The sequence below is a fragment of the Triticum urartu genome, chromosome 5, assembly GCF_003073215.2.
Source record: "Triticum urartu cultivar G1812 chromosome 5, Tu2.1, whole genome shotgun sequence".
NCBI classification, from domain to species: Eukaryota; Viridiplantae; Streptophyta; class Magnoliopsida; order Poales; family Poaceae; genus Triticum; species Triticum urartu.
The window spans coordinates 328,858,726-328,880,797 of NC_053026.1; the positions used below are offsets into that span (position 1 = coordinate 328,858,726).

General features: G+C 46.5%; 1 protein-coding gene across 1 annotated transcript; it reads left to right on the forward strand.

The window, feature by feature from the left end:
* The first annotated feature begins 19,935 nt into the window (after positions 1–19,935).
* LOC125507012 (dehydration-responsive element-binding protein 2C-like) lies at positions 19,936–20,523 on the forward strand. The gene has a single exon (XM_048671714.1). It carries the CDS (start codon positions 19,939–19,941, stop codon positions 20,521–20,523), a length of 585 nt encoding a protein of 194 aa, XP_048527671.1. The 5' UTR covers positions 19,936–19,938.
* Positions 20,524–22,072: the final 1,549 nt, after the last annotated feature.

The window sequence follows — 22,072 nt, forward strand, 5'->3', positions numbered from 1 at the left end:
GACCAAAAACAGAAGGTCAAAAGCTGGCGGTCGTAAACTGGAATTAACGACCTTCTGTAAATGGTCGTTGGTTCTTCGACCAAAATTTTGGTCACTAGCAACCTCCCCAGGCCACGTAGGCATCCAACGTGGCAAGCTGATGTGGCACAAGAATCAGCCCGGTCCAATTCGGTTTTCTACATGGGCCTAGCCCAACAATTTGCCCCAATTTTTTATTTTTTTCCTTTTTATTTTGGTTGGCTACATTGGCCTAGCCCAGCAATTTGGCTTTTTATTTTCTAGGCCTTTGGCCTTTTCGCTTCCATTTCTTGTTTGGGCCTTGGCCTTTTTACATTCCATTTTAGACCAGGTCCCACTAGTCAGATCATCCAATTAGGTCCCAATTGTCGGTTTTTCTTTTGTTTGTTTCCCATTTTAAAGGACTCGCTAGTGAAATGGGACCCAAGGGTGTTGTTTAGGCGCCGCACGTCAGTTCACTATTTGTGCAATAACCAATAACTTGATTCAAACAGAGCCAATAACACATACAATTTCAAACAACAGCCAAACGAAGTACTTTACAGTCATGGCAGTACAAATCAGGTATTCAACTATAAAATACATCTAATATTAACATGGCCAGCTCCAGGGAGCTAAAACACATAGATGGGTGCTGGTTTTCTTCAGGATTCTTCTCTTGGAGCTCTTGTACACCGCATCTACAGGTTATAAATCAAAAAAGTTAGGAAATCAAGTGAAGCTGTGCATATAACATTCTCCTAACAATGGAAAATAGCTGCTGTAGTTGAGATCTAATAAGAAACCGTGCATATAACATTCGCAAACATGTATTGATACCTAGTGTTGATTGTATCTGCATCTAAACTGAATACTGATCCATAGTGTTGACTAAATCTGCATCTAAACTGAATACTCTTAACTGAACATGGACAAGTGATATGCTAATCAGGTGTCAAAATGATATCTGATTCAACAAGGTTAACCAAATTTCCCACATAGTTTTGGGGAAATTCTATTTATCTACAGTGATTGGCAGCTATGGATGGCAACGTGATAGTACAGACAGACTTGTGGCTGCTCATTTGTATTCAGGTAACTATGGCAGTGACGCAAATAGACTTGTGGCTACTCATTCACTAGCTATGGCAATGACGCAAACAGACTTGTGGCTACTCATTCACATTCACACCAACACTTCATCATTCATCTACAAGAAACTATTGACCATCATATCAGACGGGATAGGAAGGGTCACCTGACATATTGAACTCGATGCTGCAGAAGGCCGATAATGTGGTGGTACAGAGCATGCCCTTTGTGGCTGGCTAGATGCGCCCCTCCTCCTGCTGCTCCTCGAGCAGGACAAGGACGGCGGCCGCTAGGATCGTTGAGATCGGGATGCTGGGGGAGGCGAGCACGCCCCTGAGCTACTCCATGGCGCCGGGCGCATCATGTGTGGCAGGATGCCGATCGCCAGGTTGACCACGATCACGAACAGCAGCGTCACCAGCGTCGCCGCCTGCACGCATTCCAGCCAGGTTGACAGTGTCAGAAACTCGACGGATTTTCAAAACGAAGTACTGCTGGTGCTGCTACCACTGCAGAATTGGTTGGAGATGCACCCACCTTGTTGGTGTAGATGGTCCAGTTGGTGAAGAGCTCTGACAGCATGGCTCCGAGCTGCCCAAAGAGCGCACGGAGGCGCCCACGGAGATGTTTTCTCTGATGAACAGGGTCCGTTGAGATTGCAAAGCAGTCCTCCCCTCTTGTCGCAGACACTGCAAGAAAGCACATCTTTCAAAAAAATAACCAGTCTCAAGTTAACTTGTGCAGTAAAAGTTTCCCTACACCTGCAAAACACAACCATGCATGTACATGCACTATACGTACACAGCAAGACATATCAACAGAGACCATAAATGTTCAGGGTTATGCATGATGGATGTTGAGCACTTCTATTGCTTATTCAGAGTAAAAAAGGGTACCCCAGAAAATTTAAACATATTCTGCTACACAGAACCATGAGCTACCCATTTAGCAAGAACGGTACAGGAACAAACCATGAGCTATCTATCCAACATATTATGTGCGTGCGTGAGAATACTAGGGTATACTTAACTTGGATTCAGTACCCAGGTACAGTTTAAAAGCATATCAGATTAGGTATACAATCATGCACCTGGGTTTAACTTATCAGGTTTCTTCACTTTCAATTTACACAGCAGAGCAGCTAAATTGATTACCCAAAACATGCATGCTAGTGGTCTACTGGAAGCATCACAAAGTTAATGTTTTGCTTACCACACTGCTATCAAGAACCTCCCTACTTCAAAAACAAAAAGAACAGACACTTCCAGTTTGTATAATCTGAAATTGAGCACTGAAATTTAAGAATGAAAAGATGATTGAACACTGAAAGAGGTTAGCAAGTTAATTGTTGGTTTCATCAGAAGTACCAGGAGTATTTTTAAACCTACACAAGTCAATTTTAAACCTATGCAAGTACCAGGAGTATTTCACTCCTTTCAGTGCAAGTACTCAAAAATTGTTTGAGTAGCAAATCTAGGAGTACTGGAGAACTCCGAGTTAAATGTACTCACAACCACCAAAATCTCTCAATACCGGTCACAACAAGTAATCAGAATACAGCAGCAACAATTGCAGTACCCAGTTCATAAGAATACATCAATTAACAAAGCTATGGCCACAACGGAGTAGACCAAGTACCATCTCAAGTACCTAACGAGTGTCGACGGCGGATTCACAATAAATCGCAGAGAAGCTCATCCCCTATTGATTCAGCAAGCTACTCACATCCACGCATAATATTAATATCTAACAGCGCAACAGAAAAAATGATGGCAAGCAAAATCATCAAAGGGTGAACCAGTATAGTTGATGCACAACGAAACATGACCCTGAGCTTCATGCGGTAGATCCTGGGATGCTCCTCCGTAGGCGTCGGCAAGCCCCTCCCGACCACCTAGTACTGATGGAAGTGCACGAGCACGAGCGCCAAATGGTCAGTTTAGATCACACGACGAGAACTAATCCCCGTGATAGCGGTGCGTACGAGTAAGAGGGGCTCACCCTGACCGCGACCATCCTGGCCGGAGTTGCTGAGGTCGTCGTGCGTCGGTCTGGGGCGATGGGCTTGCTGTTATGCGAAGCTGCGATAGGCTTCTGTTCACGGGAGCCGCGCAGGCCCAGGGCCCCGCCGGTGAGCTCCGGCGAGGGGAGGGAGGAGGGAGGCGACCCCCATCACCATGGCTGCCAAATCCCTCCCTCCGGATCGAGGCTGTGTCCGCCAGATCGGCGTGGCCAAGGCTGTCAATCTGCCTCACCTGCGCTGGGGAGGGGGGCGGGGGCGCCGCGATTGGCCGCGGGGAAGGGGCTTTGCCGTCGACATCCGAGAACCACTAGATATGCATCTCTAGTCGCCAAGAGATACGGAGCGAGAGCACAAGCAGTGTGTGAGGTCGGGTCGGCTACAGCGGGGAGCGAGCTCTGGCGCGACGAGCTAAAGAGGGACGGAACCCTAGCGCATCGGCCGACCTGCTCGACTCAATCTGGGGCATAGGGTAGGGAGAGATGGTGAGGGAAGGGAGGGACGAGGTCGGCGGCGGTGGTGAGGAGGGCTGCGAGGTCGGCGGTGGGTGGGAGTGGCGGGGAGAGGACTGGATCGGGGAAAGGAGGCCATGGAGAGGACTTGATCGAGGAAGGAGGTGGCGGCGGCTGCGAGGAGAGGAACGGAAACTCGCGTGCGACAGTCAGGTGATCTGACCGTGTCTTGCTCAGACTGCATCCATACTTGAATATGGCGAGCACCATAGAGGTATAGTGTGTTAGAGTAAGATAGGTCGAAGGGAAGGGATAGTGATTTGATAGGTCGCTCCAATTTGCAACTAAACTTATATGGGTGGCGGTGTGTCGAGAGAGGGCTGGCGTAAGCCTTCATACAAAAAGAAGCGCCAGAGTGGTCGGGCAATCAGAAAATGGAAATAAATGGAGGTGGCATTTCCAGCGTGCGAGAGTGGGCACTTAAAGATCAAGTAGGGTAAAGAGAAGAGATGTCCGTGTCGAAATCGTAGAGAGCGTTGCAAGCGCGGAGCTCGACTGCTAGATACTGAGGAGGAGGTATCTGCGAAACTAGAGGGGATGGACACCCTTCCTGCCAATATGGACGTATTGATCTTTGACACCTAACCCTTCTGCCATGTGGAATTGTGGCCCATATTAGAGTTGACCATTTCCTTTGGACCCTTCGAAACCATAAATGCTTCACATCTGGATACCGCTACCATTTCTTGAGAGATTACACTTGTACCAAAGCTAAGTTGTCACATGTGCCGTTAGTACAAGTTTTCTAATTCGTCCCTTGGAAACCTTTAGCTGAGGTTCTAAATTGTCATTGAAGTTGACATCACATAGTCGAACGAACCCAGTTGTATTACCTCCGCAATGGATGTGTTATTCTGGATTCTTCTGATTTTTCACTTTTTGTATAGTCCTCGTTTCTTCTTTGTAATGCTGTGATCGATAACAAGCGTTGGGTTTTACCCGTTCCAGCTGTTAAGTAATCCTTGAACACCTTTTTTGATGTCTTTCTCTGATTCAGACATACATATAATTTATATTGGCACATTGACCGGTATAAATGAGATTGTGGAATTAGGAAGATGAGACAAAAAGGAGCCATACTGAGATGAAAGGTAGCTGGGCCAGTCGAATAGTGATGTGGCCGGTGGGCGGCCAGTCAGCGAATACTCTGTGAGCCCAGATGGAGGGTCACTTCAGAAGACTTGGTGTTCTCAGACACCCAACCATCCTGGATAGCTTCGATTTGTTAGTGAAAAGTATCTTAAGTAACTACAAAAATAGAGGAACTTTAGTTATGAAGGTAAGCTATCAACACATATTATCTGTTTGTCTATTAAAATGGACACCACACAAAATTTTCACTTAGATTGATAGACCATTATTTTTAATGGATGGGAAGGACCTACCATATATTCTTGGGCATATTTTTGATTCTTTTGGCTCAGCTGATCATAATTAATTCATTTACCGAAGTCCCATAAAATGTACCTATTTTTTTGTAAGGAAGGCCTCCATATCTTACACATAATTTGATCTTCAATTCAGGACAGTACTTGCTTGAATAATTAGGGCCAAATCAATTTTCTAGGAAATAGCGTTAGGACAATATATTAAATGTACAAGGACTTACACTTCTTTTAATTCCGTGTAGCTATGTAAGAAAAATAAAAACGGTGGTTCCCACTAAAAGGTGAATCCACCTCTCATGAAGAAGACAAATTATCCCGCTCTATCCAGCAGGAAACGTTATAGTGTAACAAAAAATTTAGTTTTTTCGGCTCTGTTATACTTTTTCAAAACAATCATTTACCTAGGTTAACAAACTACAAGTATTACTTTCATTCTCAGAAGATAACGATTCACAAAAGCTTTTTCCAGATAGATTTTCAAACCATAGTGAAAGACTAAGCGCGCTCGACAACCCGCCGGTTTCCTGATCCGGATTTCCGGAAACGGGGCAAGAGCGGAACGCGTTAGCTGTGCAGAATCACTTAACATCACAGTCAGTGAGAGGCTAACGAAATCGCGGAAAACCCTACACGCATCCAATATCCTCCTCTATTGGCCGCATGGGATGTCGGCCATAAAGTTCGATTCAATTTGCTTGAAACACCCCGCGTGAACCTCTTCCACGTGATTCGACTTAGTCGTACTCCAATTTAAGTTATGAGAACTATCTTTTTGTATATCACACTAAATTTAATTGGCCCGTGTTTATCACTAAGTGAAATTTATAAGCTTTACATTAAAATATAACAAACACTCTCTTGTCGCAGGATCAAACATAATATAATGACATTACTACCATGCAAGGGCAAATCATCTTGCTTTTCTATTCAGTTCGTATCTTATCTCTTTCAGTTTCTTTTTTGTATAAGTCTTATCAGCCATAATATTGCTATCATCCTAACTGGGATCTAACATACCATCTCATTGTTATTCACCTTACACCATAAACTCTGGAACGCCTTATCCTCATAGACCCTATTATGAAACTACACACTATCAATCTCTCTCCGACACACCGCCTACGTATCACCTCATACGCAGAATATCCCCAATGCAAATATGCAATAAGATTATTTGAGCCAAATTTCAGCTTATCGCTCGAGCAGCAATGTTCACGCTCTTCCCACCCATTCAAACCTCACACTACACTTCCGATAACCCGGCCGCTCAAACCATATCTTACAAACGACTCACGCCATCTCTTTCCTCACCCTTCATCATTCACAATATTATATTAGTAATATTTGTCGTCCCCAATTGTTCATCACTCCTTATCCTACTCATTGTGCGTATTCTATTGTCTCACGTCATAGACTCTAAGCTGGATGGAGTCTATTCCTCTCGCAAACGCTCGTCTGGCAACAAGTACTACCTCGCCTATGTAGCGCATCGCCTTCTATCCATACAAGCCAACCAAGGCTCTCCCCTCCGACCTCGCTCCTCTTGAGCCCTAGCGTATACTCTTGTACTATCCTGTCAAGTGCTTAATTCATCCCGTGCAACTACCCAACGCATGCCCCAATCCACGCACACGGAGCACACCTGCGCCCTCCCGTTCATCACACCTTATTATCCGAGGAACCACGCGCCACCGCTAAGGCCCCCCAAGCCAACTAGCTCTATTGCTTTGTTGTAAGATTCTATCGGGAAATGAGTTTTTATTGACCCTGGGTCGTCTGACGAAAATGCCATTCGATGTCATTTCATAACCAACCAAGCCAAGAGGTTATCGTGAACACTCTTAATTTGCGCCCATCAATTGCCATATGGCTTATGTAAAGTTCTTGTTCCAGAATGGCATCCATCATATAAATGTACTTGCATCAAGTGTGGTGCATCTTGAATTAGATTGCATAAAGCATATTGAAGTTCGTTCTCTCTGACTAAGTAAAGCTTTTACAGTGTTACTTGCACCTGTAGATGTACAACCCTGTGACATTTGTACACATTATTTTTACTCGCACGATAGCAAAAAGACCGGTCTAAGATAAAATTGAGCCGTAAGTATTATTTATCGCAGTGCCAGCGTGAACCGAAGAGTGCCCTTCTCGCAACTATACCATACAAGCTTAATATTCGTATATCAACCTCACTTGCTGTTGTCCCGTCACAAATAACAATTGGGTACCACACCCTCAATGCCCTTTATTTATTAGGATCAATCTTCTCATTAACCGGACCATCCTATTTCAGGAGGTGGGGAATATCTCCAAATCAGGGAGATTTTCGCAAATCACTCCCAATGCGATGGGGTCGATCTGTTGATCACCAAAATATGCTTTTCAATCCTTCACTCCTCCACCCTCCAAATTTAGACTTTTGTATGAAGAAATAAAAATTGAAAAAAAGTACAAGATTCCCAAAATTCTCCTGTTTTTACGATTTGGGGCATAGGGTAGGGAGAGATGGTGAGGGAAGGGGGGATGAGGTCGGTGGCGGTGGTGAGGAGGGCTGCAAGGTCGGCGGTGGGTGGGAGCGGCGGGGAGAGGACTGGATCGGGGAAAGGAGGTCGGGGACGGGGAGGAGGTGGCGGCGGCTGCGAGGAGAGGAGGGGTGCGATGAGGGGGGGAGTCGATGGGATCTGACTAGGGTTTGGGCTGCGGGTGGGGGATATCTCTTTTTCATTTTATTTTCTTTTTTCTGTAGATAGATGGACGGATGGATGTGGGATGGAGAGATGGATGGATGGATGGATGGGCGCCATGTCATCGATCCGTGGGAAGAGTCTTGATTGGTTCGAAAAACCAGTGATTTAAAAAAGTATCTAAGTACTAAAAATAGAGGAATTTTGTGAAGTAGCTATCAAAAATATTTTGCAAAATGGCACCACACAAATTTTCACTAGAGTTAGACCACATTTTATGGATAAGGACCAATTTCTATGCATTTCTGATCTTTCTAGCTATTTTTAATCATTTTCCGAGTGCCCAAAATGACTTTTTTTGTGAAGGACCTACCATATATTTGTTGCAAAATTGTACCAAATCAATTTTCTAAAATACTAGGACATATTTAATGCACAATTCACCAAATGATTGGGTGTCAAAAAATTTGATCCACCTCTCATGAAAAAGACAAATTTCCGCTCATTCAGCAGGAAACGGTTCAAATTTAGTTTGCTCTTTATTTTTTCAAAAAATCATTTCTAGGTACATAAGTATCTATTTAATCAAAGAAACATCAAAAGCTTTTTCCAAGATTCAACCACTAGCTAAGAACGGTCAAACCCGCCGTTTTGATCGCATTTCGAAACGGGCATAAAAAATTCAAAAAAATCAGAAAATCGGAAAACCTCCGCATTGTGTCATTATATGTGACTAAGTTTCTAGGAAAAAAAATAATAAACTTGTAATACGGCAATTATTTTAACAAAAGTGTTCTCGGAAATGAGCTATCATGCGTGAAGATTCATGTCTTTCAAGCCAAATGATCAATCTTATGGCCACATTCATGGCATAGTTTGTTCAAATGATCTCATATTGTGCACAAGGGTGCATCTTGGAATTTCAAACAATGTTGCCTAAGGGAGTTTTTATTTTCTTTGCACGGAAAATTCATTTTCCATTTTCCGAGTGCCCGAATTGAGTTATTTTTGTGAACGACCTACCATATATTTGTTGCAAAATTGGACCTAATCAATTTTATAAAATATTAGGCCATATTTGGTTCACAATCGACCAAATGGTTGGGTGTCAAAATCCTTGATCCACCTCTGGTGAAAAAGACAAATTCCCGTTGATTTAGTAGGAGGCGGGTCAAATTTGAACTGCAGCTGCCTCATAGTTTGCTCTTTATTTTTTCAAAAAATCATTTCTAGGTACATAAGTATCTATTTAATCAGAGAAACATCAAAAGTTTCCCAAGATTCAACCACTAGCTAGGAATGGTCAAACCCGTTGTTTTGATCGCATTTCGAAACGGGCATAAAAAATTCAAAAACATTCAAAAAATTGGAAAACCTTCGCATTGTGTCATTATATGTGACCAAGTTTCTAGGAAAAATAATAAAATTGTAATACGGCAATTATTTTAAAAAAGTGTTCTCAGAAATGAGCTATCATGCGTGAAGATTCAGGGTTTTCAAGCCAAATGATCAAACTTATGGCCACATTCATGGCATAGTTTGTTCAAATGATCTCATATTGTGCACAATGGTGTATCTTGGAATTCCAAACAATGTTGCCTAAGGGAGTTTTTATTTTCTTTGCACGGAAAATTCATTTTCCATTTTCTGAGTGCCCGAATTGAGTTCTTTTTTTGTGAAGGACCTACCATGTATTTTTGCAAAATTGGACCAAATCAAATTTCTAAAATACTAGGCCATATTTGATTCACAATTGACCAAATGGTTGGGTGTCAAAAGCCTTGATCCACCTCTGGTGAAAAAGATAAATTCCCGCCGATTCAGTAGGAAGCGGGTCAAATTTGAACTGCAGCTGCCTCATAGTTTGCTCCTTATTTTTTCAAAAAATCATTTCTAGATGCATAAGTATCTATTTAATCAGAGAAACATCAAAAGTTTTCCAAGATTCAACCACTAGCTAGGAACGGTTAAACCCAACGTTTTGACCGCATTTCGAAACGGGCATAAAAAATTCAAAAAAATCAAAAAATTGGAAAACCTTCGCATTGTGTCATTATATGTGACCTAGTTTCCAGGACAAATAATAAACTTGTAATACGGCAATTATTTTTAAAAAGTGTTCTCAGAAATGAGCTATCATGTGTGAAGATTTATGGCTTTCAAGCCAAATGATCAATCTTATGGCCACATTCATGGCATAGTTTGTTCAAATAATCTCATATTGTGCAGAAGGGTGCATCTTGGAATTCCAAACAATGTTGCCTAAGGGATTTTTTATTTTCTTTGCACGGAAAATTCATTTTCCATTTTCTGATTGCCCGAATTGAGTTCTTTTTGTGAAGGACCTACCATATATTTGTTGCAAAATTGGACCAAATAAATTTTATAAAATACTAGGCCATATTTGATTCACAATTGACCAAATGGTTGGGTGTCAAAAGCCTTGATCCACCTCTGGTGAAAAAGACAAATTCATGTTGATTCAGTAGGAAGCGGGTCAAATTTGAACTGCAGCTGCCTCATAGTTTGCTCTTTATTTTTTCAAAAAATCATTTCTCGGTACATAAGTATCTATTTAGTCAGATAACCATAAAAAGTTTTCCAAGATTCAACCACTAGCTAGGAACGGTCAAACCCGCCGTTTTGATCGCATTTCAAAACGGGCATAAAAATTCAAAAAAAATTAAAAAATTGGAAAACCTTCGCATTGTGTCATTATATGTGACCAAGTTTCCAGGAAAAATAATAAAATTGTAATACGGCAATTTTTTAGAAAAATTGTTCTAAAAAATGAGCTGTCATGCGCGAAGATTCAGGGTTTTCAAGCCAAATGAGCAAACTTATGGCCACATTCATTGCATAGTTTGTTCAAATGATCTCATATTGTGCACAAGGGTGCATCTTGGAATTCCAAACAATGTTGCCTAAGGGAGTTTTCATTTTTTTTGCACGGAAAATTCATTTTCCATTTTTTGAATGCCCAAAATGAGTTTTTTTGTGAAGGAGCTACCATATATTTGTTGCAAAATTGGACCAAATAATTTTTATAAAATATTAGGACATATTTAATGCATAATTGACAAAATGGTTTGGTGTCAAAAGTTTTGATCCACCACTTGTGAAAAGACAAATTTCTGCCGATTCAGTAGGAAGCGGGTCAATTTGGAACTGCATCTACCTTATAGTTTGCTCTTTATTTTAAAAAAAACATTTCTAGGTATATAAGTATCTATTTAATCATAAATACATGGTTTGGTGGTGATACATCGAGGTTTGGATGGTGGACGAGGGCCCCAACTCTAGAACGCGTAAACTCGCATGCTCGCCGCGTGGTCACCGCGTGGCTGTGGCATTGCCATGTGTTCTGGGTGGCCTAGGCATGTCTAGCGGGTTGGGTACTCCCCAGGAAGGTGCTAGGAAGAAAATTACAACATAAGATTCTCACGACGAGACCGAACTATGCTCAAACATGAATTAGCAGCCAAGTGTTTGATTAGCGATACGGGAAATGCACGTGGCCAATGGGCGTGAGTTTTGGCCGAGGGTGATCATATACTAAGAAGATTGTCTTCACAATTTTTTAGCTCAAAAGGAGGAGCCTGGGTGGTACTTGCTTTGCAAAGTACCACACTGGACATAAATATGAATGTTAAAGCTGGGCTCAAAATAATGAATGGATTGAGCTGAAATTTGGTGGGGGTGGTTATTTGGGCATAGGAAAGCACTGTAGAAAATTTATACCATTTGGACATGCCAAAGTGGTACTTCCTTCACAATGCTATTCCCTGGACAGAAAATTGGGAAAATTAGCGAGAGAAATTGGATAAATGAAATGAGCTCAAATTTGGTGTAGGTAAGTTACATAGGTATGGTCATGCCCTGGTAAATTTTCAGATCATTTGGGTAAGCCTAGCTAGTACTTACTTCACAAAGCTTCTCTCAAGATAGAAACTTTGGAAATTTCCTGAGAAAGATTTACCAGGCAAATGGAGCTAACTATAATCATGCGGCAATGATTTGGGTATGGAAGAGTGCCCAAAAAGTTTGAGGGTAATAGGAGGGATCTGGATAACACTTGCTTTGCAATCTGCCAATCTGGCCATAAAATATAAATTGAACCTGGGCTCACATAGATGATTTGACTAAGCTGCAATTTGGAGGAGGGTGATAATTTGGGCATATGAAAGAATTGTATAAATTTCATGTCATTTGGATATATAAAAATGGTACTTACTTCACAATGCTTCTAGGTGGAAAAAAACTTTGGAAATTTGCCGAGGAAGATTTACTGGGCAAATGGAGCTGAATTTTGTCATGAGGCAATGATTTAGATAGGAAAGAGTGCCGAAAATTTTTAAGGGCAATCAAGAATATATAAATAGCACTTCCTTCACAAAGTATTATTGTGAACAGAATAGGAAAATGAATATTGTTGAATTATTTTTGAACTAGGCAAGGAAGGTTTTTTTACATATTTGACTAAGATATGACCCAAAGAATTTACGAGTTTTTTTTGGGGAATTTTGGGAATGGCAGAAATATAGGTTGCTTCACAACCTAGGGCAAAAATTGCCACATGGACATGACACATAGGAAAAACTGATGAGGTGGCGCCTAGTCATAGCAACCCACCACAATTTACAAGGTTATGACCATCTATATTGGTCATGATCAGCTAGAAATAAGGCAGCAGACCAGTGCTATCTGCTTTATGACCATTTCGTGTAAGGAAATTACGACCATTCTGACCAAAATGGTCGTTATAGTTTAGGGTTTGGAGCCCCTCGAACAGCTTTTGACCAATTGGTCTCAAATGGTCATAGATCTATGACCAATTCTTTCAGGGTCACTAACACAAGGTCACTAGTTGACATATTTCTTGTAGTAGCCGGAGGTGCCGCTCCCTTGAGGCCCAGTGTGGAGTAGCTGCTTCTTCTTCTTGGGATTGGCCTCAGGAGGGTACTGCGCCCCCGCGCTGTCATGGTCTTCGATCGATGCAGCTTGGAAGGCGCGCTCGAGGGAGCACACCACGTCTCTTTCTTCACAGGGGACCGTGATGATTCTGCCGCTTCCCGGCATCTTGAGGACGTTGTAGCCATGGTGGGTGACTGCCATGAATTTGGCCAGCGCTGGGTATCCGAGGATGGCATTGTACGGCAGACGGATGTGGGCGACGTCAAAGTCGATGAGCTCGGTGTGGTAGTTGTTGCATTGACCGAAGGTGACAGGGAGACGAACTTGCCCTATCGGGGTGGTGGAGCGGTCAGTCACTCCCGAGAAAGGCTTGGTAGGTTGGAGCTGATCGTATGGCACTTGAAGGCTGTCGAACGTCTCGACGGACAGGACATTGAGCCCTGCGCCGCCGTCGATGAGGGTCTTGGTGACTCGGACATTGCTGATGACAGGTGAATAGAGCATTGGGAGAACGCCGGCTGTCGCCGCACACTTGAGCTGGTCTGCCGAGTTAAAGGTGATGGCGTACTTGGACCATCTGAGCGGACACGTGGCTTCGAGCTTGGGGAGGGCTGCATTCACCTCGCGAGAGAACTTCTTGAAGATGCGCTGGGAGGCTGGGGCCTGAGCGCCACCCAAGATGCAGGCGATGGCGCGCGGCTCTTGGAAGCCCCCAGCCCCCTCGTCTTGTTGGTGGTCGTCATTCCTCCTTGGCGGAGGCAGCAGAGGGAGACCAGGGTTGCCCTGAGGTCGGTCCTCGTGAGGCTGGTCGCGCCAGGCGCCCTCACGAGGCTGGTCCTGCCAACGGTCCTCGCGAGACTGGTCGCGCCACTCCTGGCAAGGCCCACGGTCGTCCCAACGTCCTCCACCTCGTCCACCTCCTCGGCCGTAGCCCCGGTCGTTGTGCTCGGGCCGTCGACCGAAGCGTCCATCTCGGATGGCCCTGAGCTCTTGACAATCATTGATGTTGTGGGTACGCACGTTGTGGAAGGCGCAGAACGTGTGGCTGCCCTTAGGCGACTCGGGAAGATCTCGGTCGCGCTTGGTGTCTGGCTCTGCTGCTAATACGGCTACCCCTTTATGCTTCACGTCCTTGGCCTTCTTCTCCTCTGGATCCGCAGCAGGGAGCTCGAGAAGGGAGAGGCACCCTTCCTCAGCTCTTGTGCACTTGGTCGCGATGTTGAACAGCTCCAAGGTCGTGCACAGCTCTTCATGGATGGCGAGCTCCTCCTTCATCTTGATGTCGCGGACGCCGTCAGAAAATGCTGAGATGATGGCCTCGTCGGTCACCTTGGGGATCTTCACGCGCACGTCATTGAACAGCTGGATGTACTTTTGCAGGGTCTCTCTCGGTTGTTGCTTGATGCAACACAGGTCACCCGCGGCGGGGGGAGTTCACGAGTGCCCTGGAAGTTGGCGATGAAGCAGACGCGCATCTCATCCCAGGAGGAGATCGAGCCTGGAGGCAGGTTCAGGAGCCACGAGCGAGCCCCGTCCTTAAGAGTCATGGGAAACCAGTTTGCCATGACCTTTTCATCGCCATTGGCCGCCTCGGCGCTCAACTCGTAGAGTTGTAGGAATTCCGCAGGGTCGGGGGTGCCGTCGTAGCGTGGAGGTAGATCTGGCTTGAACTTGCCCGACCAGACGATGCTATGCAGCTCGGGAGTGAAGGCGCGATAACCTGCCGTGGCCACAGGGGGCTTGTTGCGGAGGCAAAGCTTGGCCGGGGTGCCCCTGAGCTGCCCCGGCATGCGGCGCATGGACCTGTCGCAGCAAGCAATCCTGGCGCAACAGAGCCGGGAGCGGTGGAGTGTTTCCTTGCGGACAGGGAATCTCTTGGCAGTTTCTTTCTTCGTGCGCGGGCACGTGACGCGGTAGGTCACATCGTGGTGTCGCGCACCTTGGAGCGAGGGTGCCGTCCTGACGTGGGGGAGGCGAAGGCGCACCGCGAGCTGCACGCCTCGGCGCGAGGGCGCCATCTTGTTGGGGAGGAGGCGGAGGAGCTCCGTGAGCCACGTCGCTGCAGTTGGGGGCGGGCAAGGCAGCGAGAGGAATGCTGCAGGAGAGCCCCCCGCGGCGCTAACAAGCTCGGCGATGCGGTCCGGACAGTCCTCGTAGAGGTCGTCGACCGAGCGGTAGCGCAGGAGCTCGTGTGCCATGAGCAGCGCGGCCTGCGCGTCCGTGGGCGCGCGACGAGCGTTGGACGATGAGTGAGCAGGAGTCAGCGACGGAGTGGCGGTGTGCCATCACGGCGCACGGAGGCATGCAGCGAAGAGGCTTGCTGGTCGTTTGCCACTAGACATGTGACGGCGTTGGCGGTGGGTGATGGAGAGCGGCGGGGAGGCCCGCCGACAGGGGTTGTCTGAGCGACGCGGGTGGTAAGGGCGGCCTGGCGCTCAGCGCGAGGCCGGCGAGCTTCAGCCATGAACTTGGTGGAGTGACGAAGAGCGGATAGGCGAAGAAGAAAGTTTCGGCGCACCCCTACCTGACGCGCCAAATGTCGGATTTCGGGTTCCGGCAAACCCTTAAGGTTCGAACACTGGGGTGCGCACGAAGTTCTCTCCCTCTCTCTAGCTCGCACGCTTCGTAGGATCTCACAGCCTAGCTCGTCGGACTCAAAGAACGAGAGACACAAGATTTATACTGGTTCAGGCCACCGTTGTGGTGTAATACCCTACTCCAGTGTGGTGTGGTGGATTGCCTCTTGGGCTGTGGATAAACAGTTACAAAGGAAGAATAGCCTCCTGAGGAGAGGTGTTCTTGTGCTTGGCGAACTTATGTGGTTGGGGATGATCTGAATGATCCGTTGCGTGACCTCCCTTCTACCTCCTCTCTGGATCAGTTGCCTCCTATTGTGGTGGCTAGTCCTATTTATAGAGGCCCTGGTCCTCTTCCCAGATATTGAGCGGGAAGGAATCCCACACCGGCCAATTTGAAGGGAGACGACTAGTACAAGTTATCCTGACAAAAATAGTCTTCACCTGCCAAAGGCTCTGGTGATGACGCCGTCTTGGGCTCCACGGTGATCCCGTCTTACTGTCCTGCTGGTCTTGGTCTTGTTGCACCAATGTGGAAACCTTTGCGTGATGCCTCGGGACTCCTCGCCTACGTTTGCTTCTTTAGCACCAAAGAGGAAACGAGGACACTGCGCGCGCTGGTGCCCACCTGGCGCCAGTCGTCATGGCTTGCATCACAGAAACCTCGCGAGGTGTCCATTGCCTTGATCTCTCCGTCCCTCACGACCAGTCTGGTGAGGCCGCCCCTGAGGAGGTCTTGTGTCGTCCGCCTCGCGAGGCTTGGCCCCTCGCGAAGGTCTTGAGTGCTTGTTGGTGAAGATGGGATGTACAGGCCGACGATGGAGCCACGCTGTGGGCCGCAAGCAAGCAAGTCTGGGAACTCCCGTTTCCAGAACACCGACAGTGATGACATGACCTTCCCAGTTACGCTATAATTTTACGAGTTCCCTCACAAATGTCACCGAGGATCTCTTCGATACAGTGTTTTATTGGCCCCACCAATGGTTTACCTGGTTCCAAGGATTATAAATTGGGTTCCAATTAGTTAACTCACACAATAATTAGTTAGTCTTGTTGGGAGGTTGTTTGACTTAATCCACAATGGTGAGATTGTGAGTTCCACCTTTGACAAAAATATTATTAAAAAAATATTACTTGACTGAAAACATAATCACCCATGTACAGGAGGGAAATACTCGTCTTTGCATGAAAGCGGCTCCTCTATCGTGCCCTACCTGTTGTTGGGTCACTGACATGTGGGCCAGGGTCTCAACGGGCCCACATGTCATTGATGGAATGGCAGGGTACCGTACATCAGACGAGGATCGTCCGTCTTCACATACCACGAGAAAAATCACAGAAAGAGAACCGAAAGAAATATCTAGACAAGAGAGAGAGGAAGAGCGGAATCGTTCGGCCAGAGCACGCCGGATGAGAACGGGCGGCTTTAGCTCGAACGTTCGCCAAATATATTTGGCATTTAGGGGCTGTTTGGTTCTAAGAATAGCATTGCCACACTTTGCCACATATTTTTATCAAGCTTGCCTAAGGTTAGTTCATCAAAATGAGAGTCACAAGTTGGCAAGACTAAGGGAATCTTGCCACATTTTTGTGTGTATGCCATGTGGGGTCCAAATATGGCTTGACTAAGGTGTAGCTTAAACCAAACACTCATCTAAGTTGGTCAAACTTGCATAACCTTAGTTGTGATAATCTTTGGCTGAGTTAGTCACAAACCAAACTGCCCCTTAGTAATTCCCTGATGAGTCGATGATAAATATGGTGAAGCAGATGGATATGTTTCGTTATCTCACAAGATACAAACAGTAAAAAATAACACTTATTTCCATATTATTGACCAAACATTTGGTTTTGCTTCTTATTCTTTGGAACGAGAGAGGGCCGTAGGGGCCTGCCTTTAACAAGACAATGTGTACTTGATATGTAGGTACACCATGCCCGTAGTAGGTCTAGATTTTTATTTTGGAGAAAGCAAAGTACTGCCCCCTGTGGGCTGTGGTGTGCCCACTTCTTGCTGCATGCATGCCCTGCTCTCTCTGCACATCTTTTTCAGTTTTCCCTCTTTCCTCAGTTCTTCTTCCTCGCCTGTCTGTCTGTAGTCTGCTCCTCTCTACCAAAGGACAAAACAACCAAAGCTGCATGGTTCTAGTACTATTATTATTTTGCTCTGGTTCCAGTTTAAAATAATATAATCAGGGGACCCACACGCATGCTTCCGTGTGCTTAGTCGAAAGCCCCAGCTGTGACTTGGATTACCCATGCCCCAAATGGTGATTGGACTTATTATGCCATGGAGGCAGGCAATGACAAACAAATGATTTGAGGAGTGGTTGGAAAAGTTTGAGGGAAGCAGCACATGGAGAGAGACTTGTGTGTGTCCCTTCCTCCGGTCCTCCTCCCCCCCTCGCTTGTCAAATGCTTTATCACTGGCATGTGGGTCCAACCGAGTTGCCATGGGGATTGGGCCTATGTGTCAGCCGCTATGAGCGAGGGAATGAGTTTGAATGTGTGCAAGTGCTTTTCTGGCCATTACGTGTAGGTGGGTGTACTTAAGTAGGGTTCCAAGTTGTAGGAGACTTTTTGTGAGTTGTAACAGCAAGAGTAGGACTAGGAGGGACAGAGAAAGCACTGATGTGGAAATACAGTGCCAATCAACGCACATCATGGGAACACTGGTCAAGGCATTGGTCCTTTCATGTTTTTATAAATCAAGCGTGCCAATTTCCCTGACACGTATTGCTAATGTTTAGGCCATGCGTTTTTCTCAAAGCCCATTTTGGATCATCTTTGGGAAGGAGTTTTTAGACAAACTCATCCTTTTTTCTCTTTATTCATCAATCATGGCATTACAGAGAACACTAGAAGTAATAATTTATTCCTCAAAATTTAGTGTGAAACGCATGCCCATCTAGTTGACGACTTGAATGGTACTTATTAGACTAACTCTAGCAGAATCATCATCTCGACCCGATCGGCATAATAACCGTCAATTTGATGATTTTGGCCGAATTGGACGATCTAGAAGAGTCGTCATCCTGTTCTGGATCGCCATAAATATTTTTTTGCGAAAATAATCTAGATTTATTATCAAAAGTCACCAGAAGTATAATTCCTCTTAAACATAATAAAAATTACATTGAGATTCTGAGACCACCGACCGACCACTACCGTCGTCAAAACAAGCCGCAGGCGCGCCGTTGTCGCCGCTCCCCTACCGGAGCCGGCTTGACTTTGCCGATGACAACCGGGAGGTCTTCATGCACGTGTCCCTAAGGACCAGCACCCTGAAGCCGCATTCATCGCCGTTGAACCCTTAAATATATCTGAAGCACTTGACACCAAATCTCGTCACACGACGAGAAACCATAACCATAATTTATAGAGGCTCCTCCAAATCGAGCCCACAAGCCACCATACTTGGAGGTTGTGTGGCATTGCTTTGGAGCGCGCACACACCATCACAAACTGCTCGCGCGGGAGGAAAGATTCACTCCCTCCCCCTCTTCATCATCTCGCGCGGCCCACCTTCCCTTCCTACCGACGGTGTAGACGGCCAAACGACTATCTCACTGTGATGTAGAACTGTTAGCGGCAATTTCCGCCATGTTGCCCATCGACTGTGAGTATAAAAAGGGCGTTGACATGTCCCACCTAGCTCATATCCCTCTCGCCGCCCATAGCCTCCCTCTCCCGCCGCTGCCCTTCACAACCTTCACTTCCTCATAATCCCGAAACACACGACATTGTTCATAATAATACTAAGGTGTCTCACCTAAAGCTTGGTACAATTTTAAACAGCTATGATATGAAAAAAGTTGTTAACCGAGCACCATCACCGAAATTGGTACCCCACCATCAGAATTATTGGCATGCATGCTATGCGGAGTTGATTGCAATTATGGCCATGCCGTGGGCGTCGCCGGCCTGTTGATGTGAGTGGGGCAAAGTAGAAGGTGAAAAATTTGAAAATAAGTATGTGGACAATAACATATGAGTCCCATATGTATGAAATTTGTGAAGACTAAGATACGACGACTCTAAATTTGCACGTCATTTGTCCAACCTCGAGAACATTATGGAGTGAAGCTTTATAATATAGCAACTCCGAATATGACGACTGTGCTAGAGTTGCTCTTACATCAGAGCGAGACACATAGGGTATGTGTTTTTCCTAGCACAAGTTTGACAAGTGCGGATCTCAGTAACTAGTGGGTAGTGGCAAGGCTGATGATGCTCATTTTATGGTGGGGCAAATGGCAAGGTATTGCAGGCAGCATACACTTTGCCTAGGTATCCTTTGTTTTGTTTTTTCCAACATGCTCATGTGCAGTGCCCCAAAGAAACAGAAATCCTTGCTTATGTGTAGCAGTGCTGTGCCGGGCATTGTGCTTAATCAGCACAAGATGCCACGGAGAGGGGGCCTAGCTTTGAAGCGTGTAGTCTTTGGAGGAAAGGAAATGAAAGCATGTAGGCAGAGGTTCCCTTCAACAGTAGTAGTAGTAAGAGTATCTCCAACAGGTGCTGCAAAAGACGCGCTCGCGCGGTAAAATTTGGGTTTAGCGCGCGCCAGTTGGTTCCGCGCGCTCCAGCGGTGGCGGGAAGTTACTGCGCGCGGGGGAGAAAGCAGCACGCGGCGCGGTAGATTTGGGGCGCCGCTTCGCGCGCGCCTATAAAATGCCGCGCTCGCCATGCGCACACACACAGCCACGCGCCCTCCCCTCGCAACCTCACCGCTTCGCCGCTTTCCGCGCCACCATGCTGCCGCGCCGCCGGGGTTCGTCGGGCTACCGCGGCGTCCGCGAGCGCCCCAACGGCTGGTACTCCGCCGAGATCCGGTCCGGCGACGTCAGGCTCGGCCTCGGATCGTTCCGGAGCGCGTACGAGGCGGCTCGCGCGTACGACGTGGCGGCGTGGCGGTTGGATAGGCCCCGGACGCAGATGAACTTCCGGGACGTCTTCACGCGCGAGCAGGCGCAGTGCGTCGCCCCTCCGCCGCGTCTCATCACCGACGTGGACCGTGCCGATCACGCTCGGCGCTGCCGCCGCCTCCTCATCGCCGAGGAGGACGAGCGAGCCATGGCGGAGTGGCGCCGTCGCCACCCGGAGGACGTCGCCGACGAGCGTGCCTACTGGGCGGAGAGGACGGCAAGGCGCCGCGCGGAGCGGGCGGACCGGCGTCGGCGGAAGGCATTGGCGAATGCGCAGTGCGACATCGTTTCAGCAGGTGGGAGGTCGGTCTTCACGTCAGACGATGAACGTTGGGACGACATTTGGCTCGATACCTCGGACAACACCGACGAGGATGATGATGGTGATGATGATGGTAGCGATTTGGAGTAGCTTCTATATAGTATGCCGTAGTAGTTTTCTATCTAGTTGCATCGTAATTCTATCTATCTATGTTTTCGAACTATCTATCGTTGCACCGATGTAAAATACCTTTGTATCGTTTTTTTATCTATGCAATTTATCTTTATTTTTTATCTATACAATTTATCTTTATTTTTATGCTTCCGAAAATGTTGTCACGCGCGCTGCATTTTAGCGCGCTGCTGGAGCGGCGCACGCACGCTGCATTTTAGCGCGGCTGCTGGAGCCAGCGCTGCGCGCCGTGCCAAATCAGGCGATGCGCGCGCGGCAAATCTGTTTTTTGCGTGCGGCGCGTCCGGCGCCTGTTGGAGATGCTCTAACACTGTGAGAGCGATCGCTTGCCTCGAGGTCAAAGCCTACAAAAGTCCAAGCAAGAGACTACTGGGGCTAAAGCTCTTTGCAATCCGAATATGTTTTCAGGCTTGCATGGTTAACGTTGGAGTTGTTTACGGTTGCTTTGGCACCTTCTCATCGCGTACGTTGGTAGATTACAAGCGACGTCGACCTCATGCTTTCAACCGTTCCCGATGCCCGGGTCAATCGCAAGGCTCATCCCCACCATCCCAGTTTTGGTGATATGGCCGGGTTGGGTCTCTGCCTTGCTTAGCGTCTTTTTCTTCTTCAACAAAGGGCAATATACATCCTTTCTCTAGAAATGTTATTACTCAAGTAGACTTGTTCATCCACAATATAATAATGTCAAGACGATATCAATTCCACCAAACCTCTGCAAAGACACAATATCGAGACATCGAGAATGTACACAACCAAAACTACTAAAAAAAGTGAAGGAATAAATAAAAACAACACGGCCAACAACTTGCAACTTATAAGCAGCAACACCTTCCACCGTTCTTGAGAACACATGAAATAAGCAAAATGTTCTTCAAAAGCAACGCTTTCATAAAGGAAACGATGCACAAGTGCCGTCATCGTCGGATTCAACCATTGAACATCATATCTTGGGTTTTCACCCAGGAGAGCACGTCTAAGGAATCTCCATGCAATGCTTCCAGCAAGGACACGACGTGTAAACACCGTCCTTGCTAGGTGCAAACATCGAAGGCTAGACCTAATATTTTCACCCTAGAGCTTGAGACCCTATACTCAGTAAAGCACCACCAAACCCTAGTCTTCTAGTGTTGCCGCACCCAGTATTTAAAGAAGCCGATGTTGTATGAAGGGGAATGCCCACATGCCATGGTCACGGGAAATTGAAATTAAAAATGTTTCATGGTGTAAATGCCTAGAGACAGTCGCTCCCGTGCTTAACCATGGAGTGAACATCATCGCGCAAGCAAGGCCATGCGTGCAAACAAGAAATGTCGAACAACATGAAGAACCCAATGTCGTCAACAACTTCTCGCTTGCACCGTTGCACGTGTTCCAAAACCAGTGTGGTAGAGCCTTGACGGCGACTATGGCACGGAGATGTGGGAAGTTGTAGCCGCACCATCCCCACCCCACGAGTGCACCTCTTCAACTAGTCATTGTCGCTGCCACGTCGCCGATGACCCCC

Coding starts and splice junctions, on each gene's coding strand:
- LOC125507012 (XM_048671714.1), top strand. CDS start 19,939: ATGCTGCCGCGCCGCCGGGGTTCGTCGGGCTACCGCGGCGTCCGCGAG.